We start from the raw sequence: 19,144 nt of genomic DNA, 5'->3' as shown, positions 1-19,144 counted from the left end.
CAGCTTGTTAACTGGGTGGTGAGGGTCGCAAGAAGCCTTATCATGAGTCCCCTAGTGGGATAATGCTTATGATGTAGTTTGTGTTTCAGGATGGTCCTTCAGTAAAAGCTTTCAAAAAATATATTTTACTCATTGTTTATGTTGATAAGTGCAACATGTCATGTGCCTGCATCAAGCAACCACGTCTCACTTAATAACAGCACAAACAGGATTCACCCTGTACTGCCATATATATATACAGTCAGTGCACAATGCATGTATCACACAGTATGGTAGTACTGTATCACACAGTATGGTAGTACTGTATCACACGGTATGGTAGTACTGTATCACACAGTATGGTAGTACTGTATATAGTGGGGATTGTGAAGGCTTGGGCTTCCTGCCCATTAAAGTTTAATTCTTCATGCAATCTTGGCAGTATTGCTTGGCATAATCAATTATGCAAACCTTTATAACAAATTAAACCCTTCCTACAAGCTTCTAATAATAATGTTTACTGTCTGCCTTAATAACTAACTCCAAGCATATATCTGTGGGCTATGGGCTCAATATCTTCACTGTTCGATATTCTTTCAGTTAGAGTAGTGTTTTACCAACATCACTTCACTGTTCTGATAAACAACTATACCACCTAGTGATGATGATGACCTCCAACAAGTCACTACCCTATAAAATACTGCATGTATACATGTAAAAATATCATGTAATTTCAGTAACATGCATGCACTTACATTGATACCTGTCTTGAGTTATGTAATGGTCACTATAATTATACAATCGACAACATTAAAGGACTTCATTACAAGCAAGTGACAGTAATAACACACATAAATAATTATCATAATTTCATGCTATTTTCATGACAAATTTTTGTGCAAAAATATTTTTGTATGATTTACATGAATGACTGCTCTATAGTAGATTATCTCAATCTTATGCCTTAATTGTAAGACATTTTCATATAATTTTTTTGCATCTGAAAATATTATAATATTCATTTTACAATGAAAAAAAAGGGAATCACGGTATGGAGCCGGACTATTTGAAGCTGAGTGAAATGTGTAACAATGCCTGACAGTACCTCACAAGTGCATGATGTACATAATAGTTTCACTAGTAATTTTGTTAGGGGAACACAATTGCATGTACAGGCTGTATTTATAGCCAGTTGATCATTGCTGAAATGTGGTCTGGATGATAGCAATGAGACTATCAGATATGCAGTGTTGGGAGTAACGCGTTACTTATGTAACACGTTATGTAATATTATTACTTTTGTGGTAATTATAAGTAATATAACGAAATACACTATAAAAACAGGTAATATAACTCAAGTTACAAATGTAAAAGTAATATAGTTACTGTAACGAATCTAATATTATGTAATACTATTACTACAAGTAACGAAGTTACTAATCTTGTTAGTAATCCACTGAGTAACGCCTAGCCACAATGAAGAAATGAAGCCTACTGAATGAAGCTTATTTACCAGCTTCTTACTTATAACCAAGATTTGCACATTGTCCAACAATGCAATCATGTCACGTGATAAGGTGGTAGTTTCACACGTGACAGCTTAAGACAAAGTAATATAATATGTAATATTATTATAGTTACTTTATTTTATGGGTGATATGTAACTGTAACTAAATAGTTCAGTTGCAAGTAATATGTAATATGTAACTAGTTACTTTTAAAAAGTAACTTGCCCAACACTGCAGATTTGGGAACTTATACAGTGACTATATGCGTGTATCATGATGACCATATCATGTTTGGTTACCTGATTAGACTCCTATGGAATTTTTATGCAGCCAGTGGCCAGGTAATGATTGATATATAGAATATGTGATCCTTGGCCACAGAGCAGTGTTAAATAACACCTGTATATATACCAACTTGTATATAGTTTCACAGTTTTTCACCTGAGAATATTATGAAGTATGAACTAATTGTCTATGTGGCTAGGCTCTTTTCTCGATAATTTAGCCATCACGTATAAATCACTCCTAACTCCACCCATAGTAGTACAGTAGTAAGAAATATTTACACTTACCCAGAGTCCAGAATTGATTTCTATCTGAACTCTTTTTTACCAGATCTAGAGCTATTAGATTGTGGAATTCTCTTCCTGATCATGTTGTAGAAACTGACAATATTAACACTTTTAAATCTTGCCTAAGTTTAGCTGGTAGCTAATCATGTACTTCATATTCATTATTGAGGTCTTGTACATTACATTTTATATTATATTCTCAACTGCACACTCTTGTTGTTAGCTTGCTAGCTAGCTATGATATATGTCATGTCACAATTAAAGCTATAGCTAATAAGATTTACAATGGTAGCAGCAAAGGTAACAACATTGACTGATTTAGATTAGATTATCGATTTATGTCAAAGACGAGGGTTACACAAAAAGGCAGAGCTTGCAAACAGGCTCCCCTTACAGAGACATACATACAGACACAAGTGCAAAAACAACCATAAATAAACTTACAACAGAACATAACACACAAAATACTTCTACAAGAACAAGACAAAAATAAATGAGGTCAGTTAGCTAAACAGAAAATGACGAAGTGCTAACTGGAAAGGGGTAAACTTCTTCAGGTCATACTGAGTTCCAAAGGAATTAGAGAATATATAAAAAATGAGTAGCGATATGCATTGATGGTGGAAGATGATGTGGCAGGTGACAATGAATAAGATCTATAGTACATGCAATTGGTAGAGAACTCAGTTAAAATGTGGAATGGAGACCCTGTTATGTAGAATGTCATGTACTTGAACTATAGCAAGTTACGACCAACAGGTATAGTGTAGTGAAGGCCATCTTAGGTCCCATAGACAAGAGGTGAAAGATTTGGACCAGTTATGGGTATGAGGATTCCATCTGCTACCACACACCCAGCATGCAGCTCTTTGCTGTTGAGCAGTGTCTCTGGCAGAATATAAATACCATACACAAGGGGTGGTCACTACCAATAGTCCTGTAGAACCATCTGCGACCGGGATTAAGGTTTTTGATTGACGAAAGTATACCTTGATCACTTGATTTCGCCTTACATCACTTTGTAGGACGTCTTGATCGCTTGATTCAATGCTAATTTACCTCTTGATCGCTTGATTTTGATCCCGGTCACAGATGGTTCTACAGAGCTATTGGTAGTGTCAGACTACCCCTTGATACAGGTGCAACATATTCTAATAAGGACCTATTTTAGGCAGCAGCTCTAGCAGTAGATGGACTTACAAAAAGAGTGTGTCATAAATAGTTGAGTGAACGGGGGGCTTTTGCTGATAATGATTGTTTAACACGTGATGCATGATTAGCTAGCGCGGTCGCCCCCACCCGGACAGCGTGGTTAATGATTGTGGGTTTCATCAAAGATAATTGGTTGTCTATTATCTATGGTTTCATGAATTACATTGTGGCGCAGCTTCGTCGGAACTAGCAGAGTAGATGTCTTCTAAAGGTATAACTTCTAAGTACTTTAATCTGGCCCGTTTAGCACGGCGGGTTAGACGTTGCATCGCTTACAGCATACTAACGGCGAGAATAAACAATGTTGCTATACTCACTAACTGCTCGTCGTTTAGATGCTAAGACCAGGAAGAGTATTTTACAAGGACTACAAGAGGAAAGATCTCGGTTGCAACGCCTTCAGGGAGAGCCAAACACAAGGTACAGTAAATTTAATATGTCATAGATATTATATACGTACAAGGGGTACGACACCTCTACAAATCACGTACACCCTTCAGTTCCAAATCACAAATCTCCAGCGATTCGCCCACGCAAGTAATTAATGCTGTTTGAAAACTAGTCTCGAAAACATATTTTTAACCAATACAAGCTTACAGTGATACAATACTAGTTCTTAATCATGAACTAATGTCCTTCAGAACCCAGTAATAGCCTTAGAAATCACACTATGACAATCACGCGTGACATTTCAAATCAAGTTTCAAATCCCAAATCCAATTTCAAATCACAAATCAAGTTTCAAATCACGTACAGAATTTCGAGTGTGTCGGACCCCTTGTATATGTAGTATATACTATCTATGATTATGTGTAATTCACATAAAATCAATATTGTAGCCACTATAAAACACTACCACTCGTGTTCTCACATATGTTCACACTTGTAAGGCCATAAATATTCATACTGCTTAGGCTGCATTTTGAGTACACCAACAAGGCCCTTTACTATCTCCAAATTTTGTTCTTTTTAAAGAGCATCCTATTGGCAACTACAAGCAGCCTCAGTCATATCACATCTTCACAGAACTTTGTGACAATTTCTTCCACACTGTATGTAATCTATGGTACAGTAGCTCCAACAAAAAACTTAGTAATTACAAACAACACAATCTGATTGGTGTTACCTGTTTTCTGTAACTTAATTTGAATGCTAGAGTGACCAGACCCTTCCTCTATGATGCAAAGGGCAGATTCCACCAGAAATATTGTGATACCTTTGTTTGGAATAAGTGTACATCCACATGCATGTGCATTGTCATACGGTGTACGTTGTATTGTATTATGGTTTGCACTTTCTCACAAAAAATATATTGGCCAGCAATCAGCCTCACAATACCTTGGCGGTACAAAATTTCATTTAGTGGAATTTCTAACAAACAAACAAACTATCTACCTGCTAGACCAGTGTAACTCAATAACAGTTAATACCACAGATTATATTTTGTCACTGTTAGATGCTGCTTCACTCATGCATCATGGAACTACCTTTGTATTCACTGACAGTGCAAGGTGTCAATTTGTGGTAGCGTGTGATGGCTTCCCACTAGCTACACATACTGGATTGCTTGCAGAGGCGTCTTGTAGTGTTCTTTGTTTGTAATGTTGTGTAACAGGCTGAAATTGAATGGCCACTTCACTTTTCAGTAATTGATAGTTGGGGCACATGCTTACAGCATAGATGAAATTTTTTTATATGTCTGCCACCATTCTTCCTTTTGATGCAGTATGCATGGTATGTTCAAAGAACAAGTAGAAATTTTAAGAGATCATAAAATAGAAACAATGAAACAAGGGAGTTGCCTACACCTGCAAATATACTAGTGTACAATTCCATAGCTGTAGATTGAAGTAAGATTTCATATCATGAACTCTTGATTGAAGTATGGGGGGTTAAATATTCTTTAGTACATCTGCAGGTGTAGCAACCTCATTACTTTTTATGATTCCCGATCAAATTTAAAATTCCTTGTACTTGTGTATAAACTACATAGTTGGTGGACAGTGTAAATTGGTGTTAGCATTTCCATTAGCTTAAGAATCATAGATACTTTACGACGAAACATTTTGAGGAGCAATGTCAAGACACCGAAAATTATCTAAAAGATGCAGTGACACCCAAAGTCATGCACGTAAAGTATGGAATGATTTGTAGTGCTTTAGAAAGTTAGCTCAAGTTGTTGTATTACCCGGTGAGTGTTCAGTGATAACCATAGGTTCTCAACCACACCCATCAAATAAAGAACTAGGCGGACTGAGTGCGGATACCACACCTCTTAATAATCTAGCTATTTACTTAACAGTAAACAAGATGACCTAGCTAGCTGCACACCCCTTTGTTGACTCGAGATACTCTAATAGAACAGTCACTCTAATAAAACAGATATTCTAATAGAACAGTCACAAGTTTCACTGTAACTAGCTGTGCTACAACAAAAAACTAAACAAACTAGTATTTTAAAAAATTGTTAATGAACTATGCCAAAGTAGGGACTTTCTCACCAAGCTATGCTGTAATACCATCATTCATCTCTTGTTTCACTACTTTTTATTACATACTGTATAGTAAAAAACTTTGGCGGTAAAAAAGTGTGACAAAACCCCTCTGTTGATAAAATTGGTGGAAAAAACTTTGGCGATTGAAATAATATTCGCCAAAGTTTTTACTGTACGGTATGTAAGGATCTCGGTAAGGATAAAACGACAAGGTGTCAACTCATCGGTTAAGTAGTGTAGTAAGTGTATAGGTAGCTAGCGTTGTTGTTGTAGCAGTACTTTTGTAGCTACTAGCTGATCTAACAAAGTGCTAGCAAAGGCTGGTCTCGCATGGCCAGACTGCTTTTTTCTCTTTGTCATTGGGTTGGGAGAAAAAAGGGTCTGGAACAGTTCGAATCCCACACTCGTCTTGGCACTCTCCAGATAATTGGGGGGCCGGTGTTAACCAAAGAAATGTGATGCGTTTTCAAATAGTAGCCGCTTGCGTCAATCAATTACAAGCACATATTTATAAACCTATCAGCATCTAAAGCTGCCTTTGAGGCAATAATAGATTGAATCAATTGTTAGTTGTTTAGGTAAGTTAAGTCTTTGTTTATTGTTGGCATTCTTGTTACAATGGAGTTTAAGCACATGGGTTGTATACTTATGACGTAGCCTTGTGAAATGTGAAGACGATTGTGGGATTCGAACTATTCCAGACCCTTTTTTCTCCCTACCCAATGACAAAGAGAAAAAAGTGGTCTGGTCGTGCGAGACTAAGCAAAGGCCGTGTGCTTCTCTATCTCCTGCAGTGCCGAGAGCGACCGTATTTGCTTTTTCAGTGAACTCCAGTAGCAGAGGTTATCACGTATATCAAAGTATTTGGCCAAATCCATCACAAGACGATGAACTAACTGACGTGTGAATGGGAAGCCAGTTGGAAATGCTATCCCAAGGAGTGCTTATAACTGTGGGACACATTCCTAGGAAGATCAAGATCTCCAAAGTCAGCTCAATCTTTATTGCATGGTGGTATGAGCTGACTTTCATCTCAAGTTCTAATTACTCAATGCGAGACTCAATGTGCTTGTGTGATCATCTAAAATAATTGGCGAAAAAACTTTGGTGAATTGAATGCTATTCGCCATATTCGCCAAAGGTTTTTACTGCCAAAGTTTTTTTACTCTACAGTAGATTCCTACTTCATTTTTAAATTAATAATTTTTAAAATACTAGTTTGCATATGCATAGCTGATAACAATAATTCCTGTTTCTGATAATGATTGTGGCATAGCAGGACAAACTAAGTTCTGCAGTCCTATGCTGCTATTTTTCATGGCATGTTTCGTATGTAACCACATTCAATCTGTGTCTGAAAATTATTTCTACAAAGTTCACATACGTGTGTATAATTATTTCAAACCATGTGTTGTCCCATCTTTTCTATGGTGTATTCCCATAGTGGCTACAAGTTGACTGTGCCGAGCTCCTCCAGGTCTGCCACAAGTTCTCCGGTCTTGTTCACTTCAGCAACTCCTCAACAACTTGCTTCACAGCACATGGTGTGAACAGTAATGATTTTAGTTTATGTTGTGATATGAGTTGTGTGTAGAGTACTGCTAGACATTCCCCAGATGTGCAATGTCGACTTGAGCAGCAGCAAAGAATAGCGTTACAAGTAAGGATATCTGTGTTGAAGTATTGTAATGTATGCAAACAATGTGTGTATTTAAAGTAACAGTTCTATTCATTTTCTCATGCTTGTTTTCCACAGCACGCACGGACACACTCTTACGGATATTTCATTGGATTACCTTCTCTACATGGGAACACATTACTTCCAGTCATTCCACGTTTTGACAGTAGTGGTAATTTGACCTAATTATCAAAGTTGATGTTTTTAAAATAATAATAATAATAGTAGTACTTTATGTTAATTATGACTGTTAACAAAGTGTATATGACTTTATATATCGGATGTACCTGTGGGAGCTACTTTTATTAAATTGTAGGTGGCAAAAAAGGGGGTGCTCCAGCATCCCCAATTTAATGGTGTACTGTGCAATAGTCATCATGTGAGCTCCAGAGAGGTTTCTAGAAACTGGTTGATCAAGATTGTGAAACTCTAATAGAACAGTCACCCTAATTCAACAGTCAAACAAGATAACAGCTGAAACCACTGAAAATGCCCAAAAATGTAATATCTTGACACTTAATTTTTGAAAATTTTCTGGGGGTATACCCCTATACCTTAGCATGCTTTGCTCACCTACTACTACCTACATAAATTTTGGGTACCCCCAACTCTAACAACCTTCCTGCTAGTTCTTGTTTAACTAAGTGTCTGACGGGCGTGTTGTTTGATAATGTCTGGGCTAGTAGATAAGTAACTATGGTTGAGGGTGTGTGATTATTAGCGGGCAAAATTAGTTTATAAGTGTTCTTCAAATGAAATGCTATATGATTATGTATGTGTCTTACCATATTCGCATTAACAATTGGTTGCAATGGCTAAGCTATGATGCAGTGTTTACAATGAATACAAGAGTGTCCAGTTGGTTTGGTGTTGGCCACAACACTTTTCAACTATTGAGATACTCTAGTACTAGTTTAATAGTACAGTCAATACCGGGGGGTAGCCAGCACCCACGCAAAAAACCAACACGATGTATGAGAATCCCAACATTTAAGTATTTCAAAAATATTTCTGTATTTAAAATAATGTGCCTCTGTAAATCTAATTCTGTGCTGTATGTAATTTGCTATCTTCTTTAGCAGTATAATAGACATTGAGAATACCAATACGTACTGTACTAGTTCACAGGTGATGATAGCACTAAATCAATTGTGTACGTTTGTCTAAGAGGTCTCTTTCTTGCATTTTAAACTTAAAACACACTATCGTAATTAAGGTAAGTAGACTGCCTGGTGATTGGATTATTGAAATGCTTGCCTGCCCCTCTATGGTTTGTGCTCTATGGTTTGTGTGTGAAAAAGCAATGTTTTAGAGCAGTCATTTGAACAGTCAATATGTTTGTATATTTCAAGACAAACACCATGCAAAATGTAAAGACTTGAAGGTTTGCATGTACACATGGTACCTGCATGGATTCACATTTCGGTGTACATTGGAATGCATTGTGTATGGTTGGGGTTGCTAAGGAAACCAGTGGCCATTTTCAACAACATTACTTTTGGAAATCTGACAGCTAAAAGTCTCTATTCATTAGATAATAATGTCCCATAATCCTGTCATTTCAGGATAAATATTTTGGAATAGTAATGTACAGTGGATCTTCAGTTATCCAAACACTTTGATTATCTAAATGCCAATAGTGACTGTTCAATTAGAGCATTTCATAGTTAGTGTATGTTCTATTAGTATTATATCATGTTCTAGGCCTCTGTATAAAAATCAACAGGCTTCAATTATCGGTAACTATAGGAACAAAGGTGTTTGGATATATCTGAGGACCCACTGTACATACAATTTGTTTAATTTTGTTGTAAAATTACATAAGTGATGTTTATTTTTAGTCCAAGGGTTGTACATTTAATTCATTGTTAACTTCTTCAACACACAATAAGCTATCTCAGCACATTTGTATCTCTTTATAATCACAAAAATGAGACATGATACATACAACTTGGTTTATGTTTACAGTAAAAAAAATTATGTGTCTTGTATGGTGTATGTGCGTGTACGAATGTATGTGCAATATAAATATACAATTACACAACATAAGGTGTTAGCTCCAGTCTTGATTTATATGTACTACTTCAGTTTCTGCCACCAATTGTAAAGTTAACTGACTTTCGTGATTTTTGTCGTTTGCCAGGACATGTAGCCCTCACAGTAACGGTGTAACTTCCAGCTTGCAAGTTGTTGTATTTCATAGGACTTTCACCTGGATAAGTAACACAATTTATGGATGCAAGTGCAGTGGTGATGTACAGTATTAAGCACACACATACACATCTAATGTTATTCGTAAATAGATGCTTTTATTTGCACTCTGTAAGTGGTACACATGCAACAACCCTATGATTTTGGGTGTTTAGAAAATGAAGTAAAATGTCACATTGTTTGTGCAGTACTTACATGGCCTGAATCTGCCTTGCTGACCCAACCTGCAGTGATATTCTAGTTCTGGGTGAGATTGGCTGGCTGAGAATGTGATGGTTGCTCTCCTTCTCCTCACTCTTGCATTTACATCCAGTGATGTTGCTTGACATTCTTAAAAGGACAAATAAGCAGGATTAATAATGTAGAGTATATTATAGCCACCCTGTTATTATTGTAAGCTTTTTTTTGGAAATTCACAAAGGCCTGTAATTGTTTATGGGAGTGCTGCAATGAATTTATGGGTCAGAACAGAATTTCTGGCCAAGCAAAGTAGATACAATTTTTCTATCGCAACTATACCTCTGCATACAATCTCAGCTCCACTCCAGGATCTATCATTCTGACATGTTCTATTGGGACTGCTTCTAAACTTGTATCCATTTTTACAAGCAACAGTACAGGTGTCTCCTGGGGTAGGAACTCCATCATCTCCCAGTGAACATTCTGATACTCTTATTTCAGAAGTTTCAAGTGGTGGGCATTGTTCAAAAATACCTATGTATAATAATGTTATGCATTAAGTTTCAGTTCATCACATAGCTAGAATATAACATACCTAATGTGCACCGAGTTTCAGTACCACTCCAGGTCCTGCTACTTTGACATGTCCGAGTTTCACTACCAGTTAGCTCATAACCATCATCACATGAGAAGCTACAAGTATCTTCAAACAGTGAACCAGTACAGTCAATCATTCCATTATCAGGAGCAGTAAGTGGTGGACATGAGACTAGTAAAGAACACAATGACAACTGAATATCACTTGGGTATATAGCTAGTTTAAAATATGTAAACATTTTCGAAATCAATCCTGTTGTATCTTAAGAAAACTGACAATTCTGATTATATTAAATAATCACTAAGATCTAGGGACCCGCCGATTATGCTCATAATTTTACCTATTATGCTGCACTGCTCAAAAATTTACCTATTATTCTTAAATTTATGCTCAAAACTTGCCTATTATGCTCAAATTATGCCCAATTATTTATGCCTCAGTTCCCATGCTCTAGTAATAATTTCCAGTTTATGGATAAATAATAAGCGGCTGAAGCACAAACTTACTTGTCAAAATGCATATCACAGAAAAGATCGATATACTCTAATAGAACAGTCAGTTATGTGATTGTTCTATTAGAGTTACAGACTGTTCAGATCTTTCTGTGATAGCTATTTTTATAAGCAAGAATTCATACTATTACACAAATATTCTACCTATTATGCTAGCATTATGCTCAATGCTTTCAGACACCTATTATGCTCATAATTATGCCAGCATAATCGGCGGGTCCCTACTAAGAACATTATTTAATTATGCTTGTGATGTTTCCAGTGTTGGGAGTAACGTTACGTAATATTATTACTTTTGTGGTAACAAAGTAATATAACGAAATACGCTATAAAAACAGGTAATATAACGCAAGCTACTTTACTTACAAATGTAACGCGTTACCTAAGTAATATAGTTACTGTAACGAGTCTAATATTACGTAATATTATTACTACAAGTAACGAAGTTACTAATCTCGTTAGTTGTCCTTTGAGAAACGGCTAGCCACAACGAAGTAACGAGGCCTACTGAATGAAGCTTATTCACCAGCTTCTTACTTATAACCAAAATTTGCATATTGTCCAACAACGCAATCATGTCACGTGATAAGGTGGTAGTTTCATACATGACAGCTTAAGGCTGTGGACACAAAGTAATATAATATGTAATATTATTACAGTTACTTTATTTTATGGGTAATATGTAACTGTAACTAAATAGTTCAGTTGCAAGTAATATGTAATATGTAACTAGTTACTTTTACAAAGTAACTTGCCCAACACTGGATGTTTCCCTGTATATATTTACAGTATTCATTTTGTTGTGTTTTCTAACTTAGTATTCAACAGCATCCTACCTCTGTCACAGGTAATATCACTGCCACTCCAAGTCCCATCACTCTGACACTCCCTAGTAATATCACCACTAGGATCAAAGCCTTCATCACATATGTATATACATGTAGCTCCCTCTGTGGGAACTTCACCACCTTCCAGTGAACAATCTACTACTCCATTATCAGGATCAGTGAGTATTGGACATGTAGCTAATGCTGGGTATCAAAATTAATTGTCAAGTGTGAAAAAACAATTTCAACTAATAGCATACCTAATATACACATGGCCTCAGTTCCATTCCAGGTTCCATCACTTTGACAAGTCCGAGTCTCACTACCAATTAGCTCATAACCATGGTTACAGGAGAAGGTACAAGTGTTTCCAAATGTGTGATGACGTCCACGACGTCCAGCACAGTCAATCATTCCATTATCAGGGGCAGCAAGTGGTAAACACATCACTAATGAGAGCAAACAAATAATAAAATGATTAATATACCTTTAAGAGCATATCGTAATGATAAATGTCTTGTATGTAGCAACATCTTACCTGGCTCACAGGTTGGTTCACTTCCACTCCAAGTCCCATCACTCAGACATTCTCTCGTTGCACCACCATTTATAACATAACCTTCATTACACAGGTAAATACAAGTGTCTCCTTCAGAGGGAATGCCATCCTCTCCTGAACACTGGATTATCCCATTGGTAGGATCATCAAGTGGTGTACATAATGCTGACACTATTACAAAGAATAGTACACACGTAATTTATGCCACTTTAAAACAAGATTCAATACCATAATGTGCTACAGCTATATAACATAATTATGTTTTAGCTACAGATATATATTCTCTATTATCTATTCTTTGCATATAATAGTTGTTTTAGATGGTTACATATACAAATGAAACACAGTGGCATGTGTGTAATATAGATGTACCTTGTTCACACATGACTGTGGTACCACTCCATTCTCCATTGTACATACAGATCCTTGTTTCACTGCCATTTAGCTCATAACCAGGGTTGCATGTGAACTTACAAACATCTTCAAACAGGTTACCACTGCAGTTGGCCATTCCATTGGATGGAGCATTTAGTGGTATACAAGGCACTACAAGAACCAAACAAACTTTCGTTAACCAAAAGGTATAATAATATGTTAAATGTGAGGTTATGTAACTTATGTTCTAAGGGAACTTACAAGCACCCAAAAGGATGCAACCACTTTGAGTGCATATAAGCTCCTGGTTGTAAAATTAATATGGATCATTAGATTAACAGAATTTTTTCCCAATTTGTGATATGTGAACTTATACATACTTCATACTTCACACATGGCAAATTTCAGTTTATTCTTCTACCAGAATAATGTTTACACCCTATGAATGAGTAGTATCTCCAGTGCTATGACATTCCTTACCTCTTGCACAAGTAGGCTCACTGCCACTCCAGCTCCCGTCACTCTGACATTCCCTAGTAGCGCCACCTTGTATGATAAACCCATCGTCACATAGGTATATACAGGTGTCTCCTTCACTAGGGATCTCATCTGAGCATTCAACTATTCCATTTTCAGGGTCATCGAGTAATTCACACAGGGGTGGTACTATAGATGAAAATAATAATACTATATTTACTGCAGCATGCAAAAGGCTATAACACTAATAATGTGCAAGTGTTCCCTGTGAAAGTTTTGTTGTGTAGCTAGTGCAATTATTGTAGCTATAATAGGATATACAATAAGTAGCACAGCTGCTTTTTATTCAATATACAGCAATTTTAAGTGTTAGGAAATTTTTGCATGCATAGCCTTAATGTATAATTATTGGAGACTGTCCAATTTTAATGTGCTTGAGTTCTGAGTACTTAAGATATTTAAACACATTTAGTATTCCATAATTTGTTGGTCACATGCTGCTTCTTAACTGAGCTCAGTGTAGAGCAACTTTGTGTATATAATAATGTACCTTGTGTGCACACAGCCTGAGTGCCACTCCATGTTCTGTCACTCTGACATGTTCTAGTCTCACTACCAGTTAGGTCATAACCATCATCACATGAGAAGGTACAAGTGTCTTCAAACAGATTGCCGGTACAATCAACCATTCCATTATCAGGAGCAGTAAGAAATGAACATGACACTGGCAAAATCAGACAATTCATCAGTAAACAATATTCATGAACTATAATGCACATACATGGATATGTGTAATACAACATGTACACATGGCTATAATAGTTATGACACAAAAAGGAAATGAGTTTCGCTTACATCTTTGGCAGGTAGGTTTACTACCAGTCCAGGTGCCATCACTCTGACATTCCCTAGAACTACTACCAGAGACACTAAAGCCTTGATCACATGTGTACAGGCAAATGTCTCCTTCACTAGGAACTCCATCACTTCCATCTGAGCATTCAATCATCCCATTATCAGGAGCAGTGAGTTCTGGGCATATAACTAATGCTGCAAATCAGATATAATTATTATAATGTAGCACACGTAAAGGTCTGCTTGTAACTTACACGTGTGTATGTATGTGTATTATGTATATATGTATTGGATTACTATATATCCCACTGGCCTGGGGAATGTGAGAAAGTAAATGTAGAAACTTGGCTCTAAATAACCTCTTGAATGCAGATACAATGTACATATGTACGCATGTGTGTGTGAGTCTGTCTGTATTATGTATGCATATATTACCTAGTGTGCACATTGCCTCTGTACCACTCCAGGTTCGATCACTTTGACATGTTCTAGTCTCACTACCACTTAGCTCATAGTTATCGTCACATGAGAAGGTACAAGTGTCCTCAAACACATTTCCAGTACAGTCAATCATTCCATTATCAGGAGCAGTAAGTTGCTGGCAGGACACTAGATAACCAGACAAAAACCTATAACACCACAGCTTAACGGATTAGACCATGCTATCGATACAGTGCATGAAATCATTTCAATGAGCTATATAATTATGCTTGGAAAACAAAATTACATTTTGTCGAGTTTCTAGAAAGACCATCATGCCATTTTTACAATCTGTTGTACCCAGATTAAAAATTTGTGTATTTATCCATTGGTTGCCTGCATTGTGTTTTTCTATTGTTGTAGTAAAGTGAAACTATATTGTCTGACGTTAAAGTGATGTGGGCTACACAAAAGGATTTTACCAATGACAGCTGACTGCCTAATAATATCTGTGGGCTTACACTACTACTAGAACATTACTGTATGCAATTGTAAATGAGACACAATAATGATATTGTACCACTTGTATACGTAGTTTAACCACACTATCACTTGCACAATACTATGATTCCTTACATCTCTCACAGGTAGTCTCACTACCGCTCCAGCTTCCATCACTCTGACATTGCCTAGAAGAACTTCCCTGTACACCAAACCCCTCATCACACTGGTAAACACAAATGTCTCCTTCACTAGGGATCCCATCACTTCCATCTGAGCATTCAATCATCCCATTATCAGGAGCAGTGAGTTCTGGACATATAACTAATGCTGCAAATCATATATAATTATTATAATGTAGCACATGTAAAGGTCTGCTTGTAACTTGCATGTGTGTATGTATGTATGTGTATATGTGTACATGTATATAGATTACTATATATCCCACTGGCATGGGGAATGTGAGAAAGTAAAATTAATGCAGAAACTTGGCTCCAAATAAACTTTTGAATGCAGAAACAATGTACATATGTATGCATGCATGTGTGTGTGTGTGTGTGTGTGTGTGTGTGTGTGTGTGTGTGTGTGTGTGTGTGTGTGTGTGTGTGTGTGTGGTGTGTGTGTGTGTGTGTATGAGTCTGTCTGTATTATATTACCTAGTGTGCACATCGCTTCTGTACCACTCCAGGTCCGATCACTTTGACATGTTCTAGTCTCACTACCACTTAGCTCATAGTTATCGTCACATGAGAAGGTACAAGTGTCTTCAAACACATTTCCAGTACAGTCAATCAATCCATTATCAGGAGCAGTAAGTGGCTGGCAGGACACTAGATAACCAGACAAAAACCTATAACACCACAGCTTAACGGATTAGACCATACTATCGATACTGTGCATGAAATCATTTCAACGAGCTATATAATTATGCTTGGAAAACAAAATTACATTTTGTCGAGTTTCTAGAAAGACCATCATGACTTCAAAACCATTTTTATAATTTATTGTACCCAGATTATGATATTGTATCACTTGTATACGTAGTTTAACCACACTATCACTTGCACAATACTATGATTCCTTACATCTCTCACAGGTAGTCTCACTACCGCTCCAGCTTCCATCACTCTGACATTGCCTAGACGAACTTCCCTGTACACCAAACCCCTCATCACACTGGTAAACACAAATGTCTCCTTCACTAAGAATACCATCACTTCCATCTGAGCATTCAATCATCCCATTATCAGGAGCAGTGAGTTCTGGGCATATAACTAATGCTGCAAATCAGATATAATTATTATAATGTAGCACATGTAAAGGTCTGCTTGTAACTTACACGTGTGTATGTACGTGTATATGTATATATGTATTGGATTACTATATATCCCACTGGCATGGGGAATGTGAGAAAGTAAATGTAGAAACTTGGCTCTAAATAACCTCTTGAATGTATGCACGTGTGTATGAGTCTGTCTGTATTATATATGCATATATTACCTAGTGTGCACATTGCCTCAGTACCACTCCAGGTTCGATCACTTTGACATGTTCTAGTCTCACTACCACTTAGCTCATAGTTATTGTCACATGAGAAGGTACAAGTGTCTTCAAACACATTTCCCGTACAGTCAATCATTCCATTATCAGGAGCAGTAAGTGGTGGACATGACACTAAGGATTGAAACAGACAATTCATGTAACAATCATGCCTTAAATCATAGGTGTAGCAACCCGGGGGGGGCAAGGGGGGCTGGCCCCCCTTGCGATTTTCTGATTGTAAATTCAAAAAAAATCGAGTTACTCTAATAGAGCAGTCAGTTACTCTAATAAAGCAGTCACAGCATTCAGAGAAGCAGTGCAGCAAACTATGAAGTTGTGAATAAGGATTTTTATGTGCTTTATCAGTGATATAATTTGGTGGAGGACAGCCATTCTTAGCAGGTGTTGACCTTTTTTTTTTTAAGTAGAGCCCCCCCTATCTAAATATATCTTGCTACGCCTATGCCTTTCTCTATACTTTTATGCACAATGCACAATCACATGTATTGCAGAATAAGTATGCATGCACCATTACAATATCAACTGCTATATAGCTAGTTTTCTTACATCTTTCACAGGTAGGTTCACTACCAGTCCAAGTTCCATCACTCTGACACTCCCTGGAACTGCTACCAGACACTATGAAGCCTTCATTACACTGATAAACACAGGTATCTCCTTCAGTAGGAACACCATCAGGTCCCAGTGAACAGTCAACCACTCCATTATCAGGATCAGTAAGCACTGGGCATGTTGTTACTGTATACAAAATACATGTAGTAGACAAATGCTGCATATAATATAATGGTACATATATTATTAGAAATGTTTAGAGCAACTTAAGCATTGGAAAACTTTGAGGCTGTGTACCACTGCTGATATTTAGCCATAGTTTTGTTATCTCTTGTGCTTTGTGAATTATGAACGATTCTTGTTGCATGTTACGGGTCATGATTGTAATGGATACTTATCAATGAATGAAAGCTTATATGTTGCTGAAACTCATAAGTGATGCTAAGGGTGAAAATTTCATGCTTAGTTATGATGTAGATCCGCGATTTCATTGTTAAATTGTGCTCTGCAGGCCACTTGGATACTATATAGTTCAGTGCCACACTCACTTATTAAGCAACTACTTATAAAAAGGGATATCAATTTACCAGCTATGTAAGAAAATCAGACAATCCTTCTGTATGTCTGCTATGACTATAAGAGTTTTTCATGATGAGAGCCAATTACGTACTAAAAACACACATAGAGATTAGCAAAAGCTTAACAAACAAATATGTGACCGAATTTTGGAAAATCACCCTTATGGGCGCATTTGACAAATTAAATATTTAGTTCTGAAGCACAGCATTATAAGTTAAATTCCTACCTAAGTAAGGGTAGAATAAACCACTGAATTACAAGAAAATTTTTAGAAATATTTGAAAGGTGCTTTCTGCTATTAACAGCACCATGCTAATCTTAAAAATTCTAATTGTTTCAGGCACGACCATAAGGGTGATTTTCCAAAATTCGGTCACATATATTCATATTATACATGTGTGCAAGATCATCAAGCACTATCAAAAATTATCATAGCTGTACAGCTGTATGTAACTATACAACATACATACATACCTGCTGTACACATTGTCTCAGTGCCACTCCATGATCTGTCACTTTGACACATCCTAGTAGAGCTACCACTTAGCTCATAGCCCTGGTTGCATGAGAAGGTACAAGTGTCTTCAAACACATTCCCAGTGCAGAAAATCATTCCATTGTCAGGAGCATCAAGTGGTGCACATGATACTAGCGGTTGATAGAACACACACTAAACACTTGGACCACCATGTGCTATTGCAAGTGTTGTGGGAGTATACTTGTGTTTAACAGTTGGAATACATGTAAAAATAAAGTAAAATAACACTAACATGCAACTAAACTGTTTCCTGCATAATTTTTGCCTAGATGTATCAATGTGTTTGTGCTGTGTCATACCTGTGTGTGCTTTTTAGTGTGTGCAAAAAGCCCTGTGTGTATTGGGGCATCAATTTGTGCGTGCATGTCAGTGTGTACATGTGTGCAAGCAGTGCATGTGTGTGATTACCTATTAGTCACGTGCATAACTAATGCTTACATGAATGCTAATATGCCTGCAAGTACTGTACTGTTGTTGTATACTAGACTATATGTATTGACAATCAAATAAAAGTAACTTACATCTTGCACAGGTAGGTTCACTACCAGTCCATGTTCCATCACTCTGACATTCCCTGGAACTGCTACCAGACACTATGAAGCCTTCATCACAGATGTATACACAGGTATCTCCTTCAGTAGGAACACCATCAGGTCCCAGTGAACACTCAATCATTCCGTTATCAGGATGATTAAGTGATGGACATAAACCTATGTTTGGCATAATCACTGTCTTTTAACACTTCACGAAAGGGCTTCTTAATAAAGCTGGTGAGCAGTACAATTAACTATCCTCCCAATTTACATCACTACATGCATGCAATGTACATTTCGAATATTACCATTTGAAAGAGGATCAACACGTTCTCCAGATCCACCAACATCAGATACTGGACCACTGATTGTGCCTTTGAGAAAGCACAGCAAAAGAAGAATGAAACTTGCTTTGGTCAT

At 37.0% G+C, this 19,144-nt stretch overlaps 2 protein-coding genes across 2 annotated transcripts; one reads left to right on the top strand and one right to left on the bottom strand.

The window, feature by feature from the left end:
* The first annotated feature begins 3,357 nt into the window (after window positions 1-3,357).
* On the top strand, window positions 3,358-7,685 carry LOC136256256 (SOSS complex subunit C-like). The gene is made up of 5 exons (XM_066049183.1): window positions 3,358-3,482; window positions 3,607-3,691; window positions 7,211-7,310; window positions 7,361-7,426; window positions 7,523-7,685. Exons 1-5 carry the CDS (start codon window positions 3,470-3,472, stop codon window positions 7,628-7,630), a joined length of 372 nt encoding a protein of 123 aa, XP_065905255.1. The 5' UTR covers window positions 3,358-3,469; the 3' UTR covers window positions 7,631-7,685.
* Window positions 7,686-9,290: 1,605 nt separating this feature from the next.
* On the bottom strand, window positions 9,291-19,144 carry LOC136256191 (P-selectin-like). The gene is made up of 20 exons (XM_066049139.1): window positions 19,033-19,144; window positions 18,713-18,901; window positions 18,128-18,301; window positions 17,069-17,260; window positions 16,460-16,633; window positions 16,045-16,239; window positions 15,616-15,789; window positions 15,095-15,289; window positions 14,474-14,647; window positions 14,039-14,233; window positions 13,734-13,907; window positions 13,187-13,372; window positions 12,704-12,877; window positions 12,311-12,502; window positions 12,033-12,221; window positions 11,782-11,976; window positions 10,431-10,604; window positions 10,175-10,369; window positions 9,851-9,985; window positions 9,291-9,656 (listed from the first exon to the last, which is right to left on the bottom strand). The coding sequence occupies exons 1-20, from the start codon at window positions 19,142-19,144 to the stop codon at window positions 9,529-9,531; spliced, it is 3,516 nt and encodes a 1,171-aa protein (XP_065905211.1). The 3' UTR covers window positions 9,291-9,528.

The sequence above is a fragment of the Dysidea avara genome, chromosome 5, assembly GCF_963678975.1.
Source record: "Dysidea avara chromosome 5, odDysAvar1.4, whole genome shotgun sequence".
Taxonomy (NCBI): Eukaryota; Metazoa; Porifera; class Demospongiae; order Dictyoceratida; family Dysideidae; genus Dysidea; species Dysidea avara.
Note: the sequence above shows the minus strand (reverse complement) of the source record. Positions and strands in the feature narration are given on the sequence as shown.